This window comes from Gymnodraco acuticeps, unplaced genomic scaffold (assembly GCF_902827175.1).
Source record: "Gymnodraco acuticeps unplaced genomic scaffold, fGymAcu1.1, whole genome shotgun sequence".
NCBI classification, from domain to species: Eukaryota; Metazoa; Chordata; class Actinopteri; order Perciformes; family Bathydraconidae; genus Gymnodraco; species Gymnodraco acuticeps.
The window spans coordinates 384,894-403,612 of NW_022992289.1; the positions used below are offsets into that span (position 1 = coordinate 384,894).

The following is an 18,719-nucleotide window of genomic DNA, read 5'->3' on the forward strand; positions in this document are numbered from 1 at the left end:
CAGAAATCTACTGAGTATCTAATTGTCCCCAGTAATAACTGACTTTGAATGAAAAGATTTTTAGCATAAAAGAGTGCATTTCTTGCTTCTTTCCAAGGAGAGTCACTCCAAATTAATCATGGATGTGTGTTTATTGGTATTACTGAATCTCTCAGCACTTTCTCTTTCACACTTAAAGCTGAGGGTCTCCGTTTGAGGGTTTAAAATAAAGCTGTACATTTGAAGGACAGTTCACAGTTCAGTAAATACTCTTCATGTCTTCAACGCCTGTTGGGAGTGTGGACCAAAGCATGTTTGAACATCTGGAGTGGATCAGAGGTTTTTTTGTTTTTCTTGAGACAAAAATGCTCATTCTCGATCATAAGTCTTCATTGCCCTTTAATCACTCTGCCATGTGTCAGCCCCCCCCCCCCCTGGGATGTTGCTGTGCACTGCTCTACTTTTCACTCCTGTAGCTTCCTCATTCTGCACGACTCAAATCTTGCACAAAAAGTCTGTTTTTCTGCAGCTGCGAGGAATATTTTAGAGGCAAAGGGAGAACGGCAGGGGCCTGTTATAGGCATGTGTGGGAAGAACATACATGACTGACTGAGTCTTGAAATCAGAACTGGTTAAGCAGGTAACCCTGGGCTGTGATTAGTCAGTTTCGTCAGAGAGACTTCCTGTGAGCTTCAAACTCCTCTGGTTTTAGTTTCAGAGCTGTGAACACAAAGGAGGCTCAGGCTGATTAGATTGTGTCTCTTAATCACTTAATCCCATTTGTCCCATAGTTGTTGGATAATTTCTATCTAAAGGTATTTTTGTGGACAAACGCAAATTTTCTTCTTACATCTATCAATAGTTTTATAGTTCACAGACAGCTGATAGCTTGACTTTTTAATAAATGACTTTCTCCCCTGCCAACCATCCCTCCTCTTCTCCACAAACACACAATCAAGCTCGCAGTCAAGCTCGCAGAGAGAACCCGGAAGTCAGCTGTTTTGCCTTTGTGTTGAGGTATGTGTATTTATTTCATTGCTTTGTATTCATTATGTGGGCTTGTGGTTGTGTGTTGCTTTTACTTGAATTACTTGTATTGCCTTTTATTGTATGTTCGTTATTACCTTTAATATTTGTCAATTGGGTTGTCTTTGGTTATGAAATGTGTTGATTGAATACATTAGCCCTATTTTGCATTTAGAAAACAACTATAGGATCTCGTAAATGAAACACAAATAAGTTTAGATTCAGAACGTTTATATTGTATTATAATGAAATTAGCCATTTTGCATACTTTAATAGTGTGTTACTTATGTGATTTACACAGGATTTTACACTTTGATTTGGCTATTTTAACTTAAGTAAAACTCAACTTTGCTCTTCTTTCATCACTGCTCAAACACATATTTGTATAGATTTAGATTAGATCAAATGTACTTATTTGATCCTAAATTAGGACTTATTTTTAGCATCTAAAACAGAAAAATAAACAAAGAGACAGTTAATTTACTGTGTGTAGAAATTAACAATAGAAAACATACATATCTAAAGAGTATTTTCCAGATTACACAACATACAAATATACAGAATAAATTAGTAATACACTATTATAGAATAACCTACTATTAAATACACTATAAATAAAATATACATAATAACGTGTGCAAAGTAGTTGCCGTTTTAAATACAATTGTTCTTTAAATGCATTGAGGTACACTGTGACCTTTATTGTAAACTATAAACAGTTTTATTTTGAAAGCCTATCACCGGAAGTGTTGTTTCCAGTTTGAGATTTAAAAGCGGAGAGGAGATCTTTGGTTTCGAAACAGCGGCAGACTGACAGCTCCTCTCGGCTGCCACGAGCAGAGGAATTTATTTTTTTACTTTTTATCCAATATTTTTTTTAATCACCAGCTCTCCACACGGATGTATTATTTTTATTTGATTTATTTATTTGTTGTTTATCCGGCGCAGCCTCAGAGCGGCTCTCCATGATGAGCATCACTCGGCTGGAGACCTGAGCAGTGTTCGGGTCTGGAGAGAAGAAGATGCCTCATGGACCGCTCCATCACCGCCGCCAGTGCGCAAAGTCAGGGCATCCCAGCCTCAGAATAACGCAGAAATGCCGAGGTTTAGCGCCAGATGGGTGGTGTTGCTGGTGCTGATTCTCCTGGTCGGTGCTTTCTTCTACTGTGAGTATCTCATCTACTTCCCCACCATCCTCAAGTGTGCCTGGCCGAAGATCAGCCATGCTCGAGGAGGTGGAGAGGGCATCGACGGCCGGCCGCTGGACTCCACATCTGTCCGCGCCATGGTGCTGTCTGACACCCACCTCCTGGGAGCCGTGGGGGGACACTGGTTTGACAAGCTGAGGAGGTAGGGGTTGTCATTTTGTTTTTGTTTTCATGCAATCCATCACTCCTCTTTTATCGTCTGTGCTCAGGGCTCTGCAGGAGTGTAAACAAAACCAAGCCATAACGCTTACTTGTTGTCTCCAAACACGCACAGGGAATGGCAGATGGAGAGGGCTTTCCAGACCGCTTTGTGGCTGCTCAAGCCCGAAATAGTGTTTATTCTCGGGGATATTTTCGACGAAGGCAAGTGGAGCTCGCAGAAGGTACGCTTTTTCTCTTTGTGCTTTATCTGCAAACCCACTGTGCTTATGATGATGATGATGATGATGATGATGATGATGATGATGGTGATGATGATGATGGTGATGATGGTGGTGGTGGTGGAAGAGCAGAGGCCGATCATCATCATTTTGCAACATCCAGGCCTGCAGGATTAAAAAGAAAACATTAACAACAACAGCATGAATCATCTCATCCCAACATGCATCAGGCTTTGTGATTAAAAACCTCCTCTGGGAATTCTCACTCAATCATTACTGGACTGTCAAATGGTGATCTGTGAACTCAGAGGAAAGCCTCATTAAAACAGAAAACAAAGCGTTCAGACGGTCAAATCTGCACTAATCTTCTCTGTTTCCCTGTCAGCGTCCTCATTCATTTTCACTCTTGGCTGACAGCTCTTGTGTAATTTGTATTCTGGATGTTTTGCAAGAGGAAGGACACACAGCTTTTGAATGTGCAGACGGGGAAATACTTCAAGTGGTTCTGCTTCTAAATGTTTTCATCAGGGATCCATGTGTCAATTATATTCTAGACTGATTTGTTTACATGTCAGAAACAAATAAAGAAAAGCTTGTTGAAAGATACAAGAACAAGTTGTTTGTTTTGTTTGAAATAGGGCTGCAACTATCTTCATTGTCTATAAATCTGTCAGGTATTTTCTTGATTTCTTGATAGTCCACACCTCATACAATAGTGATAGATAAAGGTCACACCTTCCAGGACCTTAAACAAACGGCTTCAAAGTGCTTTTGTTCACAGAAAAAGCAGAAAATCCTCCTTAAAACCAGCAAATACAAGACCTGTTTAAAAATGCATTTATTCTACACTCAAAAAAACGATTCAAGCCCTTCTTAGACTTGACACATTAATAATTGTTTCACTTTACTTAAATATTTTTATTTAAGAAATAAACCTAAGTATAGTTCATTAGTGTAACACAAATTACATTAATCAATTCACTTATTAAATGTATTTAAGACAGAGCAACTCAAAATGAATTGTTTTCATTTGGGACCGCCCCTTTGCACATCACCTTTGCGCATGCACAAGATCCGTTCTGTCATTTGCCGCCTTTTGTCTAACACTGACGGTGTGAAACTGACGGTGGAAAGTCTATTATTTGGTAAGTATTTGTTTTTTCTAGTAGTTTAGAATGTTCCCTGTTTCCAAGTAGGCCTAATGCCTTTTCATTATATCGACAAGAATATTTGAAACCACCGTGTTATATTTTGCTCCGTTTTTAGTTGGGTCTAAACAGCAAGCTAGCTAGCTTGCTAGATATGGTTAGCATTGAATACTGGATAGTAGAGATCATTAGATTATATTAAATTAGATGTCACGTTATTGTCATTGAACACAGTACACCGAAATTCAGTTTAAATTCAACCAAAAAATGCAAAGAGTAATTCAAGTGCACGAGGTAAAGCTAGCTAGCTGGATAACTGGTTTGTTAGCTAGCTTGCTAGATACGGTTAGCATTGAATACTGGATAATGGAGATCATTAGATTATATTACATTCGATTTAACGTTATTGTCATTGAACACAGTACACCGAAATTCAGTTTAAATTCAACCAAAAAATGCAAAGAGTAATTCAAGTGCACGAGGTAAAGCTAGCTAGCTGGATAACTGGTTTGTTAGCTAGCTTGCTAGATACGGTTAGCATTGAATACTGGATAATGGAGATCATTAGATTATATTACATTCGATTTAACGTTATTGTCATTGAACACAGTACACCGAAATTCAGTTTAAATTCAACCAAAAAATGCAAAGAGTAAGCGCCGCCATTTTCTATCATAAAGCTCAGCAGGTCTGTCCATCTCTCTCCTGGCCTTAGTGCAGGCAGAGGAGGACAGGCGGAGCCACTCGTTTCTGTAGGAGTTCAGTTGAGTTTAGTTTTTTACTGCCAAATATTTAATATAAATAATGAGATAATATATATATGTGAATCTTGTATGGGTTACCTCACTCACAAGCAGGCACCCAGAGTTGTGCAGAAACGTAGGCCTGCTTTATAAAACATGTCTACTAGACTCTTAATTTTAAAGTGTGATCTGTTATCATTTTTTTTTTGGGTTGTGCAATCTTAGGCAATTATGTGTTGTCTGTGAAAATTCAAATATATAAGCATTTTAATCACACCTCTAATATATTTATGTTGTCTTTTGCAGTTTGATCAGCATTAACAAGCATCTTGGGGCAACCTCTTATTTATGGTAAGTACACGGCTACTTTCACATTACTTGCATAAGCTGATCTGTGACATTGTCAGTTGTTCAGTGTCAATTGCTAATTCTCTTTTTTCTCTTTTTCAGGTTATGCATGTGGCAGTGCAAACACTGCAGTTTGGAACTAGCTAGCAGGTATTTGTTGTTAAAACATTTCCGGCAGACACATGCACATTTAAGGGGCAGTTGTCGCTATCCATGTCCATATACTGATTGCCCATGTTCGTTTGACACATGGAGTAAACTTTTAAATCACACATACAAAACTCATGCTAAACAGCTAACACCAAAGCCAGTAGAATTAACAAGTAACAATTGGTTGTATTGTGCTTGTTAATAATATTTTTAAGGTGAATGCGGAGTTTTTGAGGATCACAACATCACCACTTCAATCAAAGTTCATGTGGCAGCTGGACCACTTCTCAGACAAGCTCTTGAAGATCTTCAAGACCAAAGGAGGAGTGAAGGGGCACAAAATCAAGGAAGCCCTTGCAATATCAGATTCGGTTAGTATAAATGCAGAGAACCTCGTTTTTCACTGTATTGTTTTTGTCCATGATCATATGAACACATTTAAGAAATTGTCTGCTTTTATAGTGTTTTTAAGGCAATAGCTTATTGTGGAAATGTAGGTGTAAGGAGTCCTGCTTAGGGACACACACGACAGATACAGCCCTCTACGTTGTAAACTACCTGCTCTGTTGCACATGCATTGTGCTTAATTGTCTTTGATTTATCGCCCCTGCTTTAGTTTGAAAACATCCACATCAAGAGGGGGTGCATCCTGCGAAGCATCGCGATCTACCTCAACGAGGATCCAGACTCTTTTTTTAAGGAGTATCAGGTATGTTTATCACAATATGTTTTCAATGTATTGGTTAACAGTGTTACCCACAATTATAACCACCATTACTTACATTTATAATAAGAAAATTATATGGCACACAACCCTATCCCTGCTTACATCTAAATATCTTATCACATATCATAAATACATGCAGAAATAAATAAATCTATACATTAATATAGGAATGAATATATGTAAGAATGAATAAATACAGAAATAAAAAAATAATAATAAATAGATACAGAAGTAATTTCATCGGGCAAGTGTTAAAATAAATATAGAAAAAAGTGAATTAATACATTTATACAGATATAAATACATCTATAAATTAACATAGGAATACAATTGATAAATACAAATGTGAATTAAAACATGAATATATCTGGAAATAAATACAAATAATAAATGAATGCTGAAATAAATATTTACATTTATATATAAATACATCTATAAATGAATAAATAAATATGGACATGAATACATATGTAAGAACTTATAAATAATTGAATAAATACATAAATAAAATAATAAATAAATGCTGAAATATATTAATCAATAGATTCATGTTTAAAAAGGTATGTGAATGCAGCAATTACTAAATTGTTAAAGGAATAATTACATAATCACATAAATCAAGGAAATAAATTATTAAAGAATAAATAATCAAATACATATCGAAATAAGTAGGTAAATGCATAATTAACTACAGGAATAACAACAAATTACATGATTAAGTAGGGACGTAAACAAATAATACCTGAATTAATAAATAAGATAACGTTGATAATCAAACAGAACATACAGGAATATATCTTTATAACTTATTTATGCAAACATTTTCTTTCAAGCTTAATTTAGTTCTGTGTTGGAGGTCCTAACCTTCTCTGGTATCACTCGGACATTTTTGTCCAAATTGGTAATTTTTCACATCAGATTTGGCTATAATGATTTTGTGTTTTTTCTAGATACTTTTTGGAATTTCAATTTTTCTAATCGGTCTCGAATACACTGTACAAATTACCCTAATTGTCCATTTAAAAAATGTTCCCACACTTCCCAAAAAGTGTGGGGGAAAAATATTTAAATATAATATTTGTATCATATCATTTTATCATTCAAGTTTTTGAAAGTGGACATTTTTATCCTGAGTGGCCAAATAGGGTAGTACATTTGAGTGATACCAGAGGGTTAGTCTAAAACTGTTTTGATCAATTAGGAGAGCCACATAAGTAAATCTGCTTCTATAAAATGTAGTAATTCAGGTTTTAGTTAACACATATGTTGTATGTTTGTGTCTTTGTTCAGGCCTCTGCCTCTGAAGATGCCAAGAGGGACATGGCAAACACAGTCATGGGCATATACACACTTCAAAGAGATGTGGATGGGCAGCCAGAGGACGTGGGAATTGTCATCGAAGGCAATATAGTCATGGACAACTTGGGCAGCGTGATTGTGGGGTTTGTCATGCTATTGGGACTTATTTATGCCCTGGATTTGAGCTTTCCGGACAACCTCAAACACACCTTCGAGTTCATGCAGAAGGTAGTGATGAATCTGGATGGGCACAAGCTGAATGGTAAAATCGAAAGTCTGAAGATCAAGTTGTTCGATTGAAATGTGAAAAAGAAGTGACTCATGAGTTCATTGTTGTCATTTTATTCACGAGTTTCCTAATCAGAGCAGATTGAGCCGTTATATCAATCATTTGTTCTGTGCTTTTCTGTATTTGTTTCAACACACTGTAACACTATTTCCATATGTTGGTGTTTGCAGTGCACTCTTTATGTTATGTGTTATTGTCCTGTTAGAAGAGCAGTGCATACCCCTGTTATATTGTATTCATTGTATTTGGCAAAGGGAGATTTGTAAGTTAATTATAGGAGTTCCATTTCTCTGCCATTTTAAAAATGGTATTATCTTTCAGAAATGTTTTTCATCTTTCAGTGTGAATTCATTCATTTTAAAAAGACTGTATTGAATGGAGGATTGTTTTGAATAATGTGAATTTAAAAATAAAAAAAACTAAACCATGTTTTCTATCATGTGTAACACATTTTTATTAAATTATATTTAACCTCATTATTTCATTTTCAATTAATTAAATAGGATTTAGGTGGACTAGCATTATTTAAATTCATAAAGGTAATGTTATCATTTTACTTAAACTCTATTTGAAAAATTTGAGTTGGACTAACTCATTTACATTATACTGCATGGATGCCATTAGTTTGAGTTTGTGCCACATATATTTATTGGATGGAAAACCTGCCAACAATAAAATTGAGTTAATCCAATGAGTTATTTCTTTGAGTGTAGGGGACTAACCTTTGTTGATGTTTCCTCTTGGAGGAATCAAAGCTTTGAATTTGCAAAATTATGATTTGTACTTAAATAGGGCAACTCGCAACTCGAGATTCTTTTTCTGTTTTGACTGAATTTTCATTTAATAAAAGTATTCAAAATGTCTTCAAACTCGAAGGGTTGTCTTCAAATTGCCTTGACCAAAACCCAAATATAACGAGCCCTATCATGCTTTTTTGGTTTTCACTTTCCTGTAGTGCGTTATACAGTATGGGTTTTAGTGACTCCTTTGTTTACTTCTGTAACATAGTGACGTAATATTAGGGCTTCTATTGGCTAGCACTCCAACACACTGTACGTGATAGGCTAAGGGGCAGGGGCGGGACATCTCTAAGCACTTGACCAATCAGGGGGTTGCAGCACAGGCAGTATGAGAATAATAAATAAATGAACATTAAATCATGTAAACAGGAGAGGCACAAAATACAAATACGAACCCTTTAAACATTTTACAAAAAAATAAGAAAATGCGCATTACATAACATAATTTACAATTTTGCCGGATAATTGACTTCAAAGATGACTCGATTATTATTAAAATAATGTCAATTAATCATCTGTCAGTCAGCCCTGATTAAAACCAGCCTCAGGAGCCATTTAGGGAAATCAGTATGAAAACATCTCGTAGCTCTGATGTAATTAAAGGCCCCCTGTGAGCGTCTTCAGCCCCTGAGGTTCAACACTGGCTCTGAATCAAAGCTAAGTCACCCATGGGGGCTGCGGGGTGACCCTCAGAGATCCCATTAACTCTCATGAGCTTCCCAGAGGACTGTTGTCTTATTAACGGCTGTGCTGAACCCGTGTGTTTGTGTTGCTGTTGTTTCTCTCTCTGCAGCACTGGGAGGACGACGTGCGGCGCTTCCACAGGATGTTCAGACACTCGGCTGAAACAGAACTGGTTGTGCTGGTTGGAAATCACGACATCGGCTTCCATTATGAGTAAGAGCAGTTTTCCTATTGTTCAATCTTTAGACTGATAAACCGCCTGATCAGGTTAATCAGGATAACAATGTGCAGAGTTCAGGGAGTGTGTCACGTTAGCTGCCAGAAAAATGTCAATAAAACCCTCCTCCTATTGCAGCGACTCAGCAAACTGTGAGAACAAAAGGACTGTCCATAACCTTCAAGGGTATACTTGCTAATGATGCAATTAAGAGGTTCATAGATACCTGTAAGGTCACTGAGGTGTTTTCAGACGTCATTATGTTTTGTATATTGTCAGAAAACCAAAAAGAAAGGAAAGTTAATTTACAAAGCACATTCCAGCAACAAAGCACTTTTAAAGTGTTCGATTCAAAATATCAAAAGCATCAGGACAAAGTGCTAAAAAAAAAAACAACCCAAAGGACAAGAGAATACAAAAGGAATCAAGGTTACATAGAATAATACAGTTGCATAATGCAAGACTAGACATCACAGTTACAGTGTAAAAAACAAGTGATTTGTTACAAAGTCAGCTGCAAACACAAAGTATTCATCTTTGGTTATAAGAAGATTGTTTGTTTAAAGGGAGTTGGTTCCAGATATACGTTGCCTATGTAAAACAAAAACCCAACCACATCCACAGAGCCCTGAAGCATCACCTGACATTATACTGCTTTACTTGTACCACAGAGGTCTTTATTATACATTATGCTTATTTTAGAGCCTGTGTTGGATGTCATATGTATGTAGTGGCAAATGCTAATACCAAAGGACGCATAAAAACATCCTGCAGTTCAGTATTCGATGCCTGGATTTCAGAAATGTGGGAAAATGCAGACATATGTGCTCTGATCAGACGTGAAAGACTGAGCAGCAGGCTCCTTGTTTTGTTGTTGTTTACGTTGTGACGAGCGTGTTGTGTCTCCCTGCAGGATGGACTGGTTCAAGCTGCAGCGCTTCGAGAAGGTCTTCAACGCCTCCTCCACCAGGATCGTCACCAAAAAGGGAGTCAAGTGAGTGACAAGAGGATGCAATTCACACGATAACCCTGCAGGAATTGAACTGAGAAAGCTTGAAGGTCACAGGTTTAATCCACTGAGTCAGTCTATTATAGAACAACGTGATTTAATAAAGAAAACAGGCCGTGAAGTGTTCTACTTACAGGCACGACATGACAAATTGCATCCCTGTTTCCACACGGTGCTGCTGCAGCAAACCTACTTTTGATGGAGTCACTTGTTTTTGTCACAGTCCTGAAAGTCCTTCAAATTTGTCCTTGATTTCCTGAAAGCAATTTAATTAGGTTTCTATTGCAAATAAAGTAGTTTAAAGGATTTCTCCAGTTTGGAAACAGATGGAGAAAAGCAGTGTCTTACTGTGAACGTGGGCAGCAGCAACATGCATTTAATCCTCCTAAAAAAATGGCCATCTAAAAATAATCTGCTGAGGTGTACACTATATTTATCATATTTTCACTGCCTTGCATCACGTCAGCCATCCCTAACTGACAGGGACCTGAAACCCTGCACCAGTCTCCAGTCCTTTTACTTTGTCAAAAACTGAAGTTCCCGGACTTTCCAGCATCGATGACTTAGCGTGTTATTTAGTTAAATCCAAACTAACCCTTTAAAACACCAAAGTAAGACAAACACACTAACTGATCAAGGCAGCAGTACAAAAGCATCTCCCATGATCTGTGAAGTCAAATTGTTGATTTTGTCAAAGGAGTCTGGTGTTTGTTAAGAAAACAGACACGGATATAAAGGCTTCTCTTCCCCGTCGGAAAGGGCTGTCTGACGGGGAGATGAAGTGGTGAAAATATTTGAGATACTAACTGATATTGATTTATTTATTTTTTGGCAGAAAGCATCCCCCTGCTGCCCCTGTCCATAGCAATACAATGCATAATTTAGTATCGACTGTACTTGGATTTTTTGTGTAAATATTGCCTTGTGTTTTCATTGTTACAATAGTCTTTTAAAAAAAAGTTGTTTCTTGAAAAAGATGTCCTCTTTCGTTGTCTGTATGCACCAGTTATACTAAGAACATTCCTCGTATGTTTAACCAACCTGGTTATAAACCCAATTCTGATTCCTCCAAACTGCGTATGAGCCAACCCTACCCTAATCTCATACTGACTCTGGATAAGTACCTCGTATAACCCCTCCTAAAAACATCAGAACGAGCTCTTTAAAGCACCCAGAATGAAAACAGCATACTATGATTTATCTCTGCAGCTCTTTTGGACTTTGTGCCAGAGTTACTACGTTTATTTCCTCCCTCTGCTCAGCTTCCTGCTGGTGAACAGCGTGGCGCTGCACGGCGACGGGTGTCCCATCTGCCAGTCTGTGGAGAAGGAGCTGATCAAACTCTCCAGAGACCTCAACTGTTCTCTTCAGGTGAGGAGGAAACATCTCTCACACACTGTCACGCTGTCAGCACCTGCAACACACTCGTGAAAAAACACACTTATATCCAAAGCTACGCCGTACCTGCAGCAGGTGTTGAGTCCTTTTTAAAGAATCCTTAAAGCGGAGGCTAAACGCTTTTCTGTCGTCCTGCAAACAGCACACATCTTAAAATAGAAAGAATTGAGGGATGTGAAATAAGAGGGACTTTTGAGGACGCATGGTGAGTTTGTGTACAAGACTAACGATGAATTGTTTATGTCGTCTTTTCTGCAGAACTCGGGCAGCTGTGAGGGATCGCAGACGTACCCGCCCACCCCCCCCATCATGTTGCAGGTAAACTGCAGCTTCACTTTACTTACTGCATGTACTCATACTCAGATCCTGTGCTCAAGTCAAAGTAGAACCATCAAGTCCTTTCACACTGTTTTATCATATCATATTATTATTTTCTGTATCATCAACAATTACAATTAAGAGCATTTCAATGTTGTTATTCAACATAGAACTAATGTGAGATACTGTTTACACTAGAATACCAAATCCTTTACTCAAGTAGAAGTAGAAATACCATCATTTGGATCCAATTTGGGATGGATAAAATCTTAAAAATACAATCCAATCCAATCCACTTTATTTATATAGCACAGTTTAAAAACAGAGGGTTTGCCAAAGTGCTTCACAATGAACATAACATTATAATAAAATATAATATTACACGAATAGATAAAAAGCACACATAAGAATAAATACAAGGCACATAAAGGCTATGGACAGACAGTAAAAGCATACAAATAGGTATGACATAGCTCAGACTGACTGGTAAGCGAGGGAAAAGAGGTGGGTCTTTAGGTGGGACTTAAATACTCCATTACAATTAAAAATAAAAAATGTACTTAAGTAAGAATACAGAATTATTATCAGCAAAATGTACTTTAATTATACAAATTAAAAGTACCAACTCTGCAGCATGTCTCCTTTCTCATTTATATATTACATAATATCTTTACTTTCTTCATAATTAACAATTACACATCAAGGCATTTGGATGTTTTAGTTTATACAATATTTACTACAACAAGATGTAGTAAAGTAAAGGTACAAAGTAGCACACAATGGAAATACTCAAGTAATGTACCAGTTTGTCAAAATGGCACAGCAGAGTAAATGTACTGTCACCACTGCATGTGTGTCTGTAACCATGAAGCAGATACCTTCCCTCAGGAGCTCTGACAGGGGGAATAATGAATGAAATCTTGATATAATACTCACAAACTCTGTACGTCAAATGCTTCATTTATCACTGGATTGTTCCTCCTTAACTGTTTTACAAATTCATTTACTTCTGAATCCAAATTCCCTTTATTCCCAGGCTGTTTCCTTTGCTTATCGTCATAAACTCCCACTGCTGAAGCTCCATATTGTCTTTAAGGCATGTGGATTCTGTCTCACATTGTTTTCACTAGAGGCTTCCTTCATAGCCAGGATAAACAGGAGGGGCGATCGTAGCGACCAGCAGATGTTTTAATGTACACACCTATGGTACACACACACACACACGCACACACACACACACGCACACACACACACACACATAAATTCAAAGATTTCCAAACTAATCCTGTAAACATTTACTCAACTGAGCAAAGACAATGTGAGCAGCTGATTTATTGTCTGCATTAATTTGTTGAGTAAAAATGTGTTCCTGTTTCTCTAATGTGGATCCATCTGTTTGTTGTCTCTGTAAATCAAATCCCTTCTGGTTTCCACAGCTCCATCTCCTGGCAGGTTTAGTTCAGAGCAAGCTGAAGCAATGACGTCCAAATCAATCGTTGACAACTCGAGTCATTTATTATTCTACTCATTTAGCACGAAAGCTTTTCCAGATCTGGACGTTTTTTCGACAGTTTCTCTGCTGCCTCTTTTTGTGTGAGAATCAGAAATCACTAAGTTTACACACACCAGGAATTTGTCTTGGTGCACATGGTGAACAGATAAACACAGTTAAAGAAGATAAAAAGTAAGAAAAATCAACCAAAAAATCAATAATTTTTGTTTCAACTTGTATACGTTAAGATATAGAAAATGATTTGTTGCACCTCATAGAGCACATGTGTCAAACTCAAATCAGGCCCTTAGTGGATTTAATTTCGGCCCGCAGGATCATTTAAAATTACTATTAGATCTGGCCCTCCGGTATATTGCACGCACACCTTCACTTAATCCTGAGGGTCTCCTCCGCTCAGAGCCTGACCCCAAACATTGATGAACTTGAACCCAAGATGAGATGCCAAGTATCTGCTTGAACTAGCATCACAGCAGCAAACTGAGTTTACATGGATGTTTCCTTCTGCACTTTGTTTCTCACGACAACAGGGCATGTTTGGTTTGTTCTTTGAGGCAAATAGTTTTTTTAAAGCTGTTGTTGGCCTGTGGAGAAACATACTCATAAGAAATGACTCCGGAAAAGCTGCAGATAGAGCCATAAGAAATTAATGCAACTGATTATTTAATGTTTAATGTTGTTTTTATAGGCAATAATTTAAGCTTTGTTAGTTCCAGGTTTAATATGTGCAAGAAGTTCATTTCAATACGTTTTGCAATGAACATTGAACCAGTCCGGCCCTCGACTAGCACCGATTATTTTATTTTGGCCCCCTGTGTATTTGAGTTTGACAACCCTGTCATAGATTTTGCTAATGAAAACATAATAAAAAACAAAAGTAGTAATTTGTACATGTGTTTGCTGTTGTCCCGCTCTTTTTGGAATGAAATAGCCCTCTTAGTCTTCTCTCTAACTCTGGGATGTCACCCTTGCATAATAAAATAACATGATTTTAAATGTTCAATATTTATGTTTTTAATGAATGTTTCCTATCCTTATTACTTTTTGTGTGTTATTTTCATGCCTTGTTTTTCTTTCTATATTTCACATTAGTTCTTAGCATACTGTACCTGTTATTATTATTGTTATTAATATGATTGCTCAGTTTTATCTTGGAATATTTATTCTGTTATTTATTGTTGTTTTCTTTGTAATTTATTTTACATTTTGTACATTTATTTTTAAATTTCTTATAATTTGTTTAGTTTCATCTTAAATGTATTTACTGTAATATAAAGCCTTCTGAACTAGACCACATAGTAAGGAGCATTATAAATAATCAATGCTCCTCTGTCTGCAGCACTACCCTCTGTTCAGAGTGAGCGATGCCGGCTGCACGGGGCGGGACGCGGCTCCTCCTGAAGAGCGCCACCTGCTGTTCAGAGAGAAGTACGACGTGTTGTCTAAAGAGGCGTCCCAGAGGGTGAGGGTCTGCAGACACACAACATTATCCCTCCTTCTCTTACAGCACACATCTCCTCTGAAGCGCTTTTATCCCATTAAAACTCACAACTCATATACCAGTATTCCAATTACTTGTATATTGTAGTGACCACTCATTAATACACTGGGGTACATAATTCACACATGGAACTACAGTTGGGGGTATTGTTTCCACACGGACATGTTATGTGTTGTCTATATATATTGGCTGCTTCTCAGGTCGATTAAATGAAATCCTTGCTTCCCTCACTTGCGTCGTTTCCCTGCGTTTAGTCCCTCCCACCAGGGAAGCATGGAGGGACGCAAGGAAACCACGAGAAGCAGGGAAATGAGTTTTAAGAGCAATGGGACGTCCTTTCCTCCGGAGCGTCACGTGAAGCGACGTCAGTTTGTGATGACGCTGCACAGCTGATCGTCTGACAGCAGCTCTGTCCCCGTTATTTCCACACACCCCCCCCGCCTCTGTTAGTACACATTACTGACACAAACATTTGTATCATCTGTTGTAGACCCAAATAAATAAAATAAAATAAGAACTAATTCTCAAAAAAGATAAACGCCATTCTTAAAATTTATAAACGAACAATAGTTTGATTAATATTGATTAGAGTGCACAATAGAAATAAAATAATTGAGAGAAGAAAAATAGATATGTTATCTATCAAAACCCAGTTAGATTAACATTCATTGGATTGCACACTTTGTTTGTTTGTGTGGATATGTAGTATATTAACATTTTAATAGCACTTAATGACTGAATGGAAATGACAATAAATGAAAATGTAAAGCGAAAAAAGCGATCATGAAAATGTTTCCAAAAAATGAATTAAATGATTTTTGACCACTTTGTTGTTCAGATATATATCACATATTTGTAACTAAATGATACATGCATTGAAACAAAACACGGTATAAACTGAGGAGTGACTCCCGTGAGGTTCATGTATTTTCTTCACTCTGCTCTCATGTCAAGAAGCATCAGATCAGTGCATGCACTGCCTCGTCCAATCAGTGAGCGATACACAGTAAGGGGGCGGGGTGAGTATCTGAGGATTTCATCGGAGGATGGTCTGGTGGTTCCTCGGTTATCGCTCCTCCATGATCGCTCCTCGATCCTCGGTCCTCCGGCAGAAATAAAAGCCATGGGACGATACTCAAGATGGCGCAGGCAAATCAACTTCCGGTGAGACCGAGGACCGAGGAGCGAGGAAATGAAAATAGTCGACCTGAGAAGCAGCCATTGTGTGCCCTCCTGGCTTCTCGCTCTTCTTCCCGGACTCCAACCGGACAACATAACCTTAGCTGCTCTCAAATAAAGTTCCCTTTTGCACCTTCCTTGCACCGCCTCAGACTCCCTCTCTCGGCACTACAATATAGACTATTCCGCACTATTTATATTCAATTTTATTGTATTTACTTGAAACTATTATCTGTTTTATTGTGTTGCTGTTGAAGGAGCCTGTGACCTAAGATTTTCATTGTCATAACTACACTGTAGCTATGCACACAAAAGCCTTGAACCTTGAATGCTTGAACGTTCCAGTCAGAAATGTTCCCGTGTGATCAATGATGAGCCATGATGTGTTTTGTGTCCTCAGCTGCTGCAGTGGTTCAAGCCTCGCCTCATCCTCAGTGGACACACACACAGCGGGTGTGAGGTTCTCCATGACAACAAGTACCCCGAAATCAGCGTGCCGTCCTTCAGCTGGAGGAACAGGAACAACCCCAGCTTCATCCTGGTGAGCAAAACAAACACTCCTTTAAAACTCACCTCTCCATTCCCGAGTTCTCCTGATAAACTCCTTCCCTCATTTCATGACTTATGAGTTTGATCTGATCTCTGTACTATAGTGTGTAGTTTCTGTCCATTCCCATTGAATGTTCCTCTTTGCATTTTTGTATGTACGTTGGTTTTAATAATAGTGTCTTGGATTACTTAGAAAAGTGCTTTATAAATTAAATATATTATTGTTATAGTAGAGTGTCTGTGAGGCTGAACTCTATACGCTCTCAAAACGTTGTTAGCCACAGAAGGCAGCTGGTTATGTTTGCTTAAAAAACTAAAAAACATAACACATGGAAAAACAAGCTTCTGAACATCTTTTATTCAGGAGTAGTTTTAGGCTATGATTTTTCTATGATCTGTGAAGTTCTCTTTTGTCTTTTCCGAATATTAACCCCCTCTTCTGGTTCCTTACATTTTGACCCCGATACCGCAACATAACATTGCAATATGAATATCTGCAATAAATAAACATAATGTGATTTGTTAAATGTACATTTACTCTTAGTACCTTAAATACACAATCTGGTTAGTTTTCCTTTTTTTAAATATATTCTACTGTCCCCCAAAATGTGTAACTATTATGTCAAATACACCTATCAAGCTCTGTTATGGGGGTAATACAAATATAAGGGATTGTATGTTTGAATAGTCAGATGAATGTGCAGCAAGGAACCACACAGTGTGTTTGGGACGCACCCTGGTGGTCAAGGCCCCTTTAAGCACCAATAATATCAGTTATCACCTAACTTATTTTATCTCCCTGTCTCCCCCCTCCCCCTCTCAGGCCTCGGTGTCCCCCGGCAGCTTCGCCATGTCCAAGTGTTTCCTCCCGGAGGAGAGCACGGTGATCGGGGTGTACTGCTCGGCCGGGGGCTGCCTGCTGCTGCTGCTCCTCGCCCACTGTGTGTGGATGAAGGGCCTGCTGCAGTGCCTCAGCCTGCTGGGGAAGCACAAGTCTCTGTGAACTACGTTTCCCAGAGTGCACCAGGAGAGCTCACTGGATTTAAATGTGAAGTTCCTCTACAAAAACTATGTTTGTCCAAATGTTTTACGGCACTGTGAAGGACACTTATATATGTTTTAAATGTCTTAAAAAGACTTAAAGTTTATCACGTATGATATTTATGAGAAAGCAGATGATTTTTGTGCCAAATTGTTGTTAACAATCATATAGTGTTAGTTTTATATTCCTTAGGAGTGCCAAGCAGGTAGAGATTATTGTAGCACAAGAAGCACAGAAAATAAAATATTGACTTTACAGTTAAACTGTGAGTATAAGGAAGCACAAATGTGCCATAAAGTAAGAACAAAAGGAACACAAAGTACATGTGTAAATGCTCACGGTCTGATTTCAGGTGCAGTCAGTTGTTGTCTCTTCACTTTAATGTAAACGCACATTTCACCTTTCCTCTCTGTCGTCTGATGATCTCCTTCCCGGTTCCTCGTTGTTTTTACTATGAAGCATATCTGAAAATATTTATTGCTGACTTTCTGTGCCAAATGTTTGTGAAGCTTTGTTGAAACTGTAAATAACAAATGAGAATCTTAAGGTCTGTTTTTAGAGATGTAATCTATCACCATGTCACTTTATGGAAGAGAGAGATTATTTTGAGATGTTCTACACCAGCTGATGGATGTGATTGAAACACAAACCTGTATTTGTAACGCCAAATCATGTGAAATGAGAAAAAGATTAAAATATTATTGAGATATGATTCCTGCTTCCATGTGTCTCTGTGTATTAGAGCTGGATAATATGACCTGGGAACTTATTCCTTTGTCAAAGTTTGGAAACATTGTGTCGCGAACTGTGAAATATCTTTGTAAATTAGGTCATGTGTCAATTTAGCAAAACAAAAAGTATATTTTTTTATAAGATTTTTGCATCAATATGAAGATTTACCTGAAATGTTCAAGAAATGGGATGCAACTAAAAACCAATTAATCTATTGATTCATTGTCAGTCTATAAAAAGTGCTAAAAAATATGAAATCTGTATGTCTCAATTTATCAGAGCCCAAAATAATATCATTGCATTTTAGTTAGTTTTAAGCAGGTTTTAAGTGATTACGCTGAAATAGAATGAATCCTGGCGTTTGAGAAACTAGGACTTCAACAATTCTGCCTTATAAAACTTTACAACTAAATTATGAATGAAATTATCACTAAATGATCAGAATATACAAATGAAGACATACTCATTAAAACTTGCACTTCT

The 18,719-nt window shown here is 37.7% G+C and overlaps 1 protein-coding gene across 2 annotated transcripts; it reads left to right on the forward strand.

The window, feature by feature from the left end:
* Nucleotides 1-668: 668 nt before the first annotated feature.
* On the forward strand, nucleotides 669-18,216 carry mppe1 (metallophosphoesterase 1). 2 transcript variants are annotated; one of them, XM_034207770.1, is made up of 11 exons: nucleotides 669-794; nucleotides 939-996; nucleotides 1,954-2,355; nucleotides 2,488-2,596; nucleotides 8,891-8,994; nucleotides 9,912-9,992; nucleotides 11,270-11,378; nucleotides 11,664-11,723; nucleotides 14,573-14,695; nucleotides 16,314-16,454; nucleotides 17,286-18,216. In XM_034207770.1, the coding sequence occupies exons 3-11, from the start codon at nucleotides 2,102-2,104 to the stop codon at nucleotides 17,463-17,465; spliced, it is 1,161 nt and encodes a 386-aa protein (XP_034063661.1). In that variant the 5' UTR covers nucleotides 669-794; nucleotides 939-996; nucleotides 1,954-2,101; the 3' UTR covers nucleotides 17,466-18,216. The 2 variants fall into 2 exon arrangements, with proteins under 2 accessions (XP_034063661.1, XP_034063660.1); XM_034207769.1 differs by having other exon boundaries at nucleotides 676-996.
* The last annotated feature ends 503 nt before the right edge of the window (nucleotides 18,217-18,719 follow it).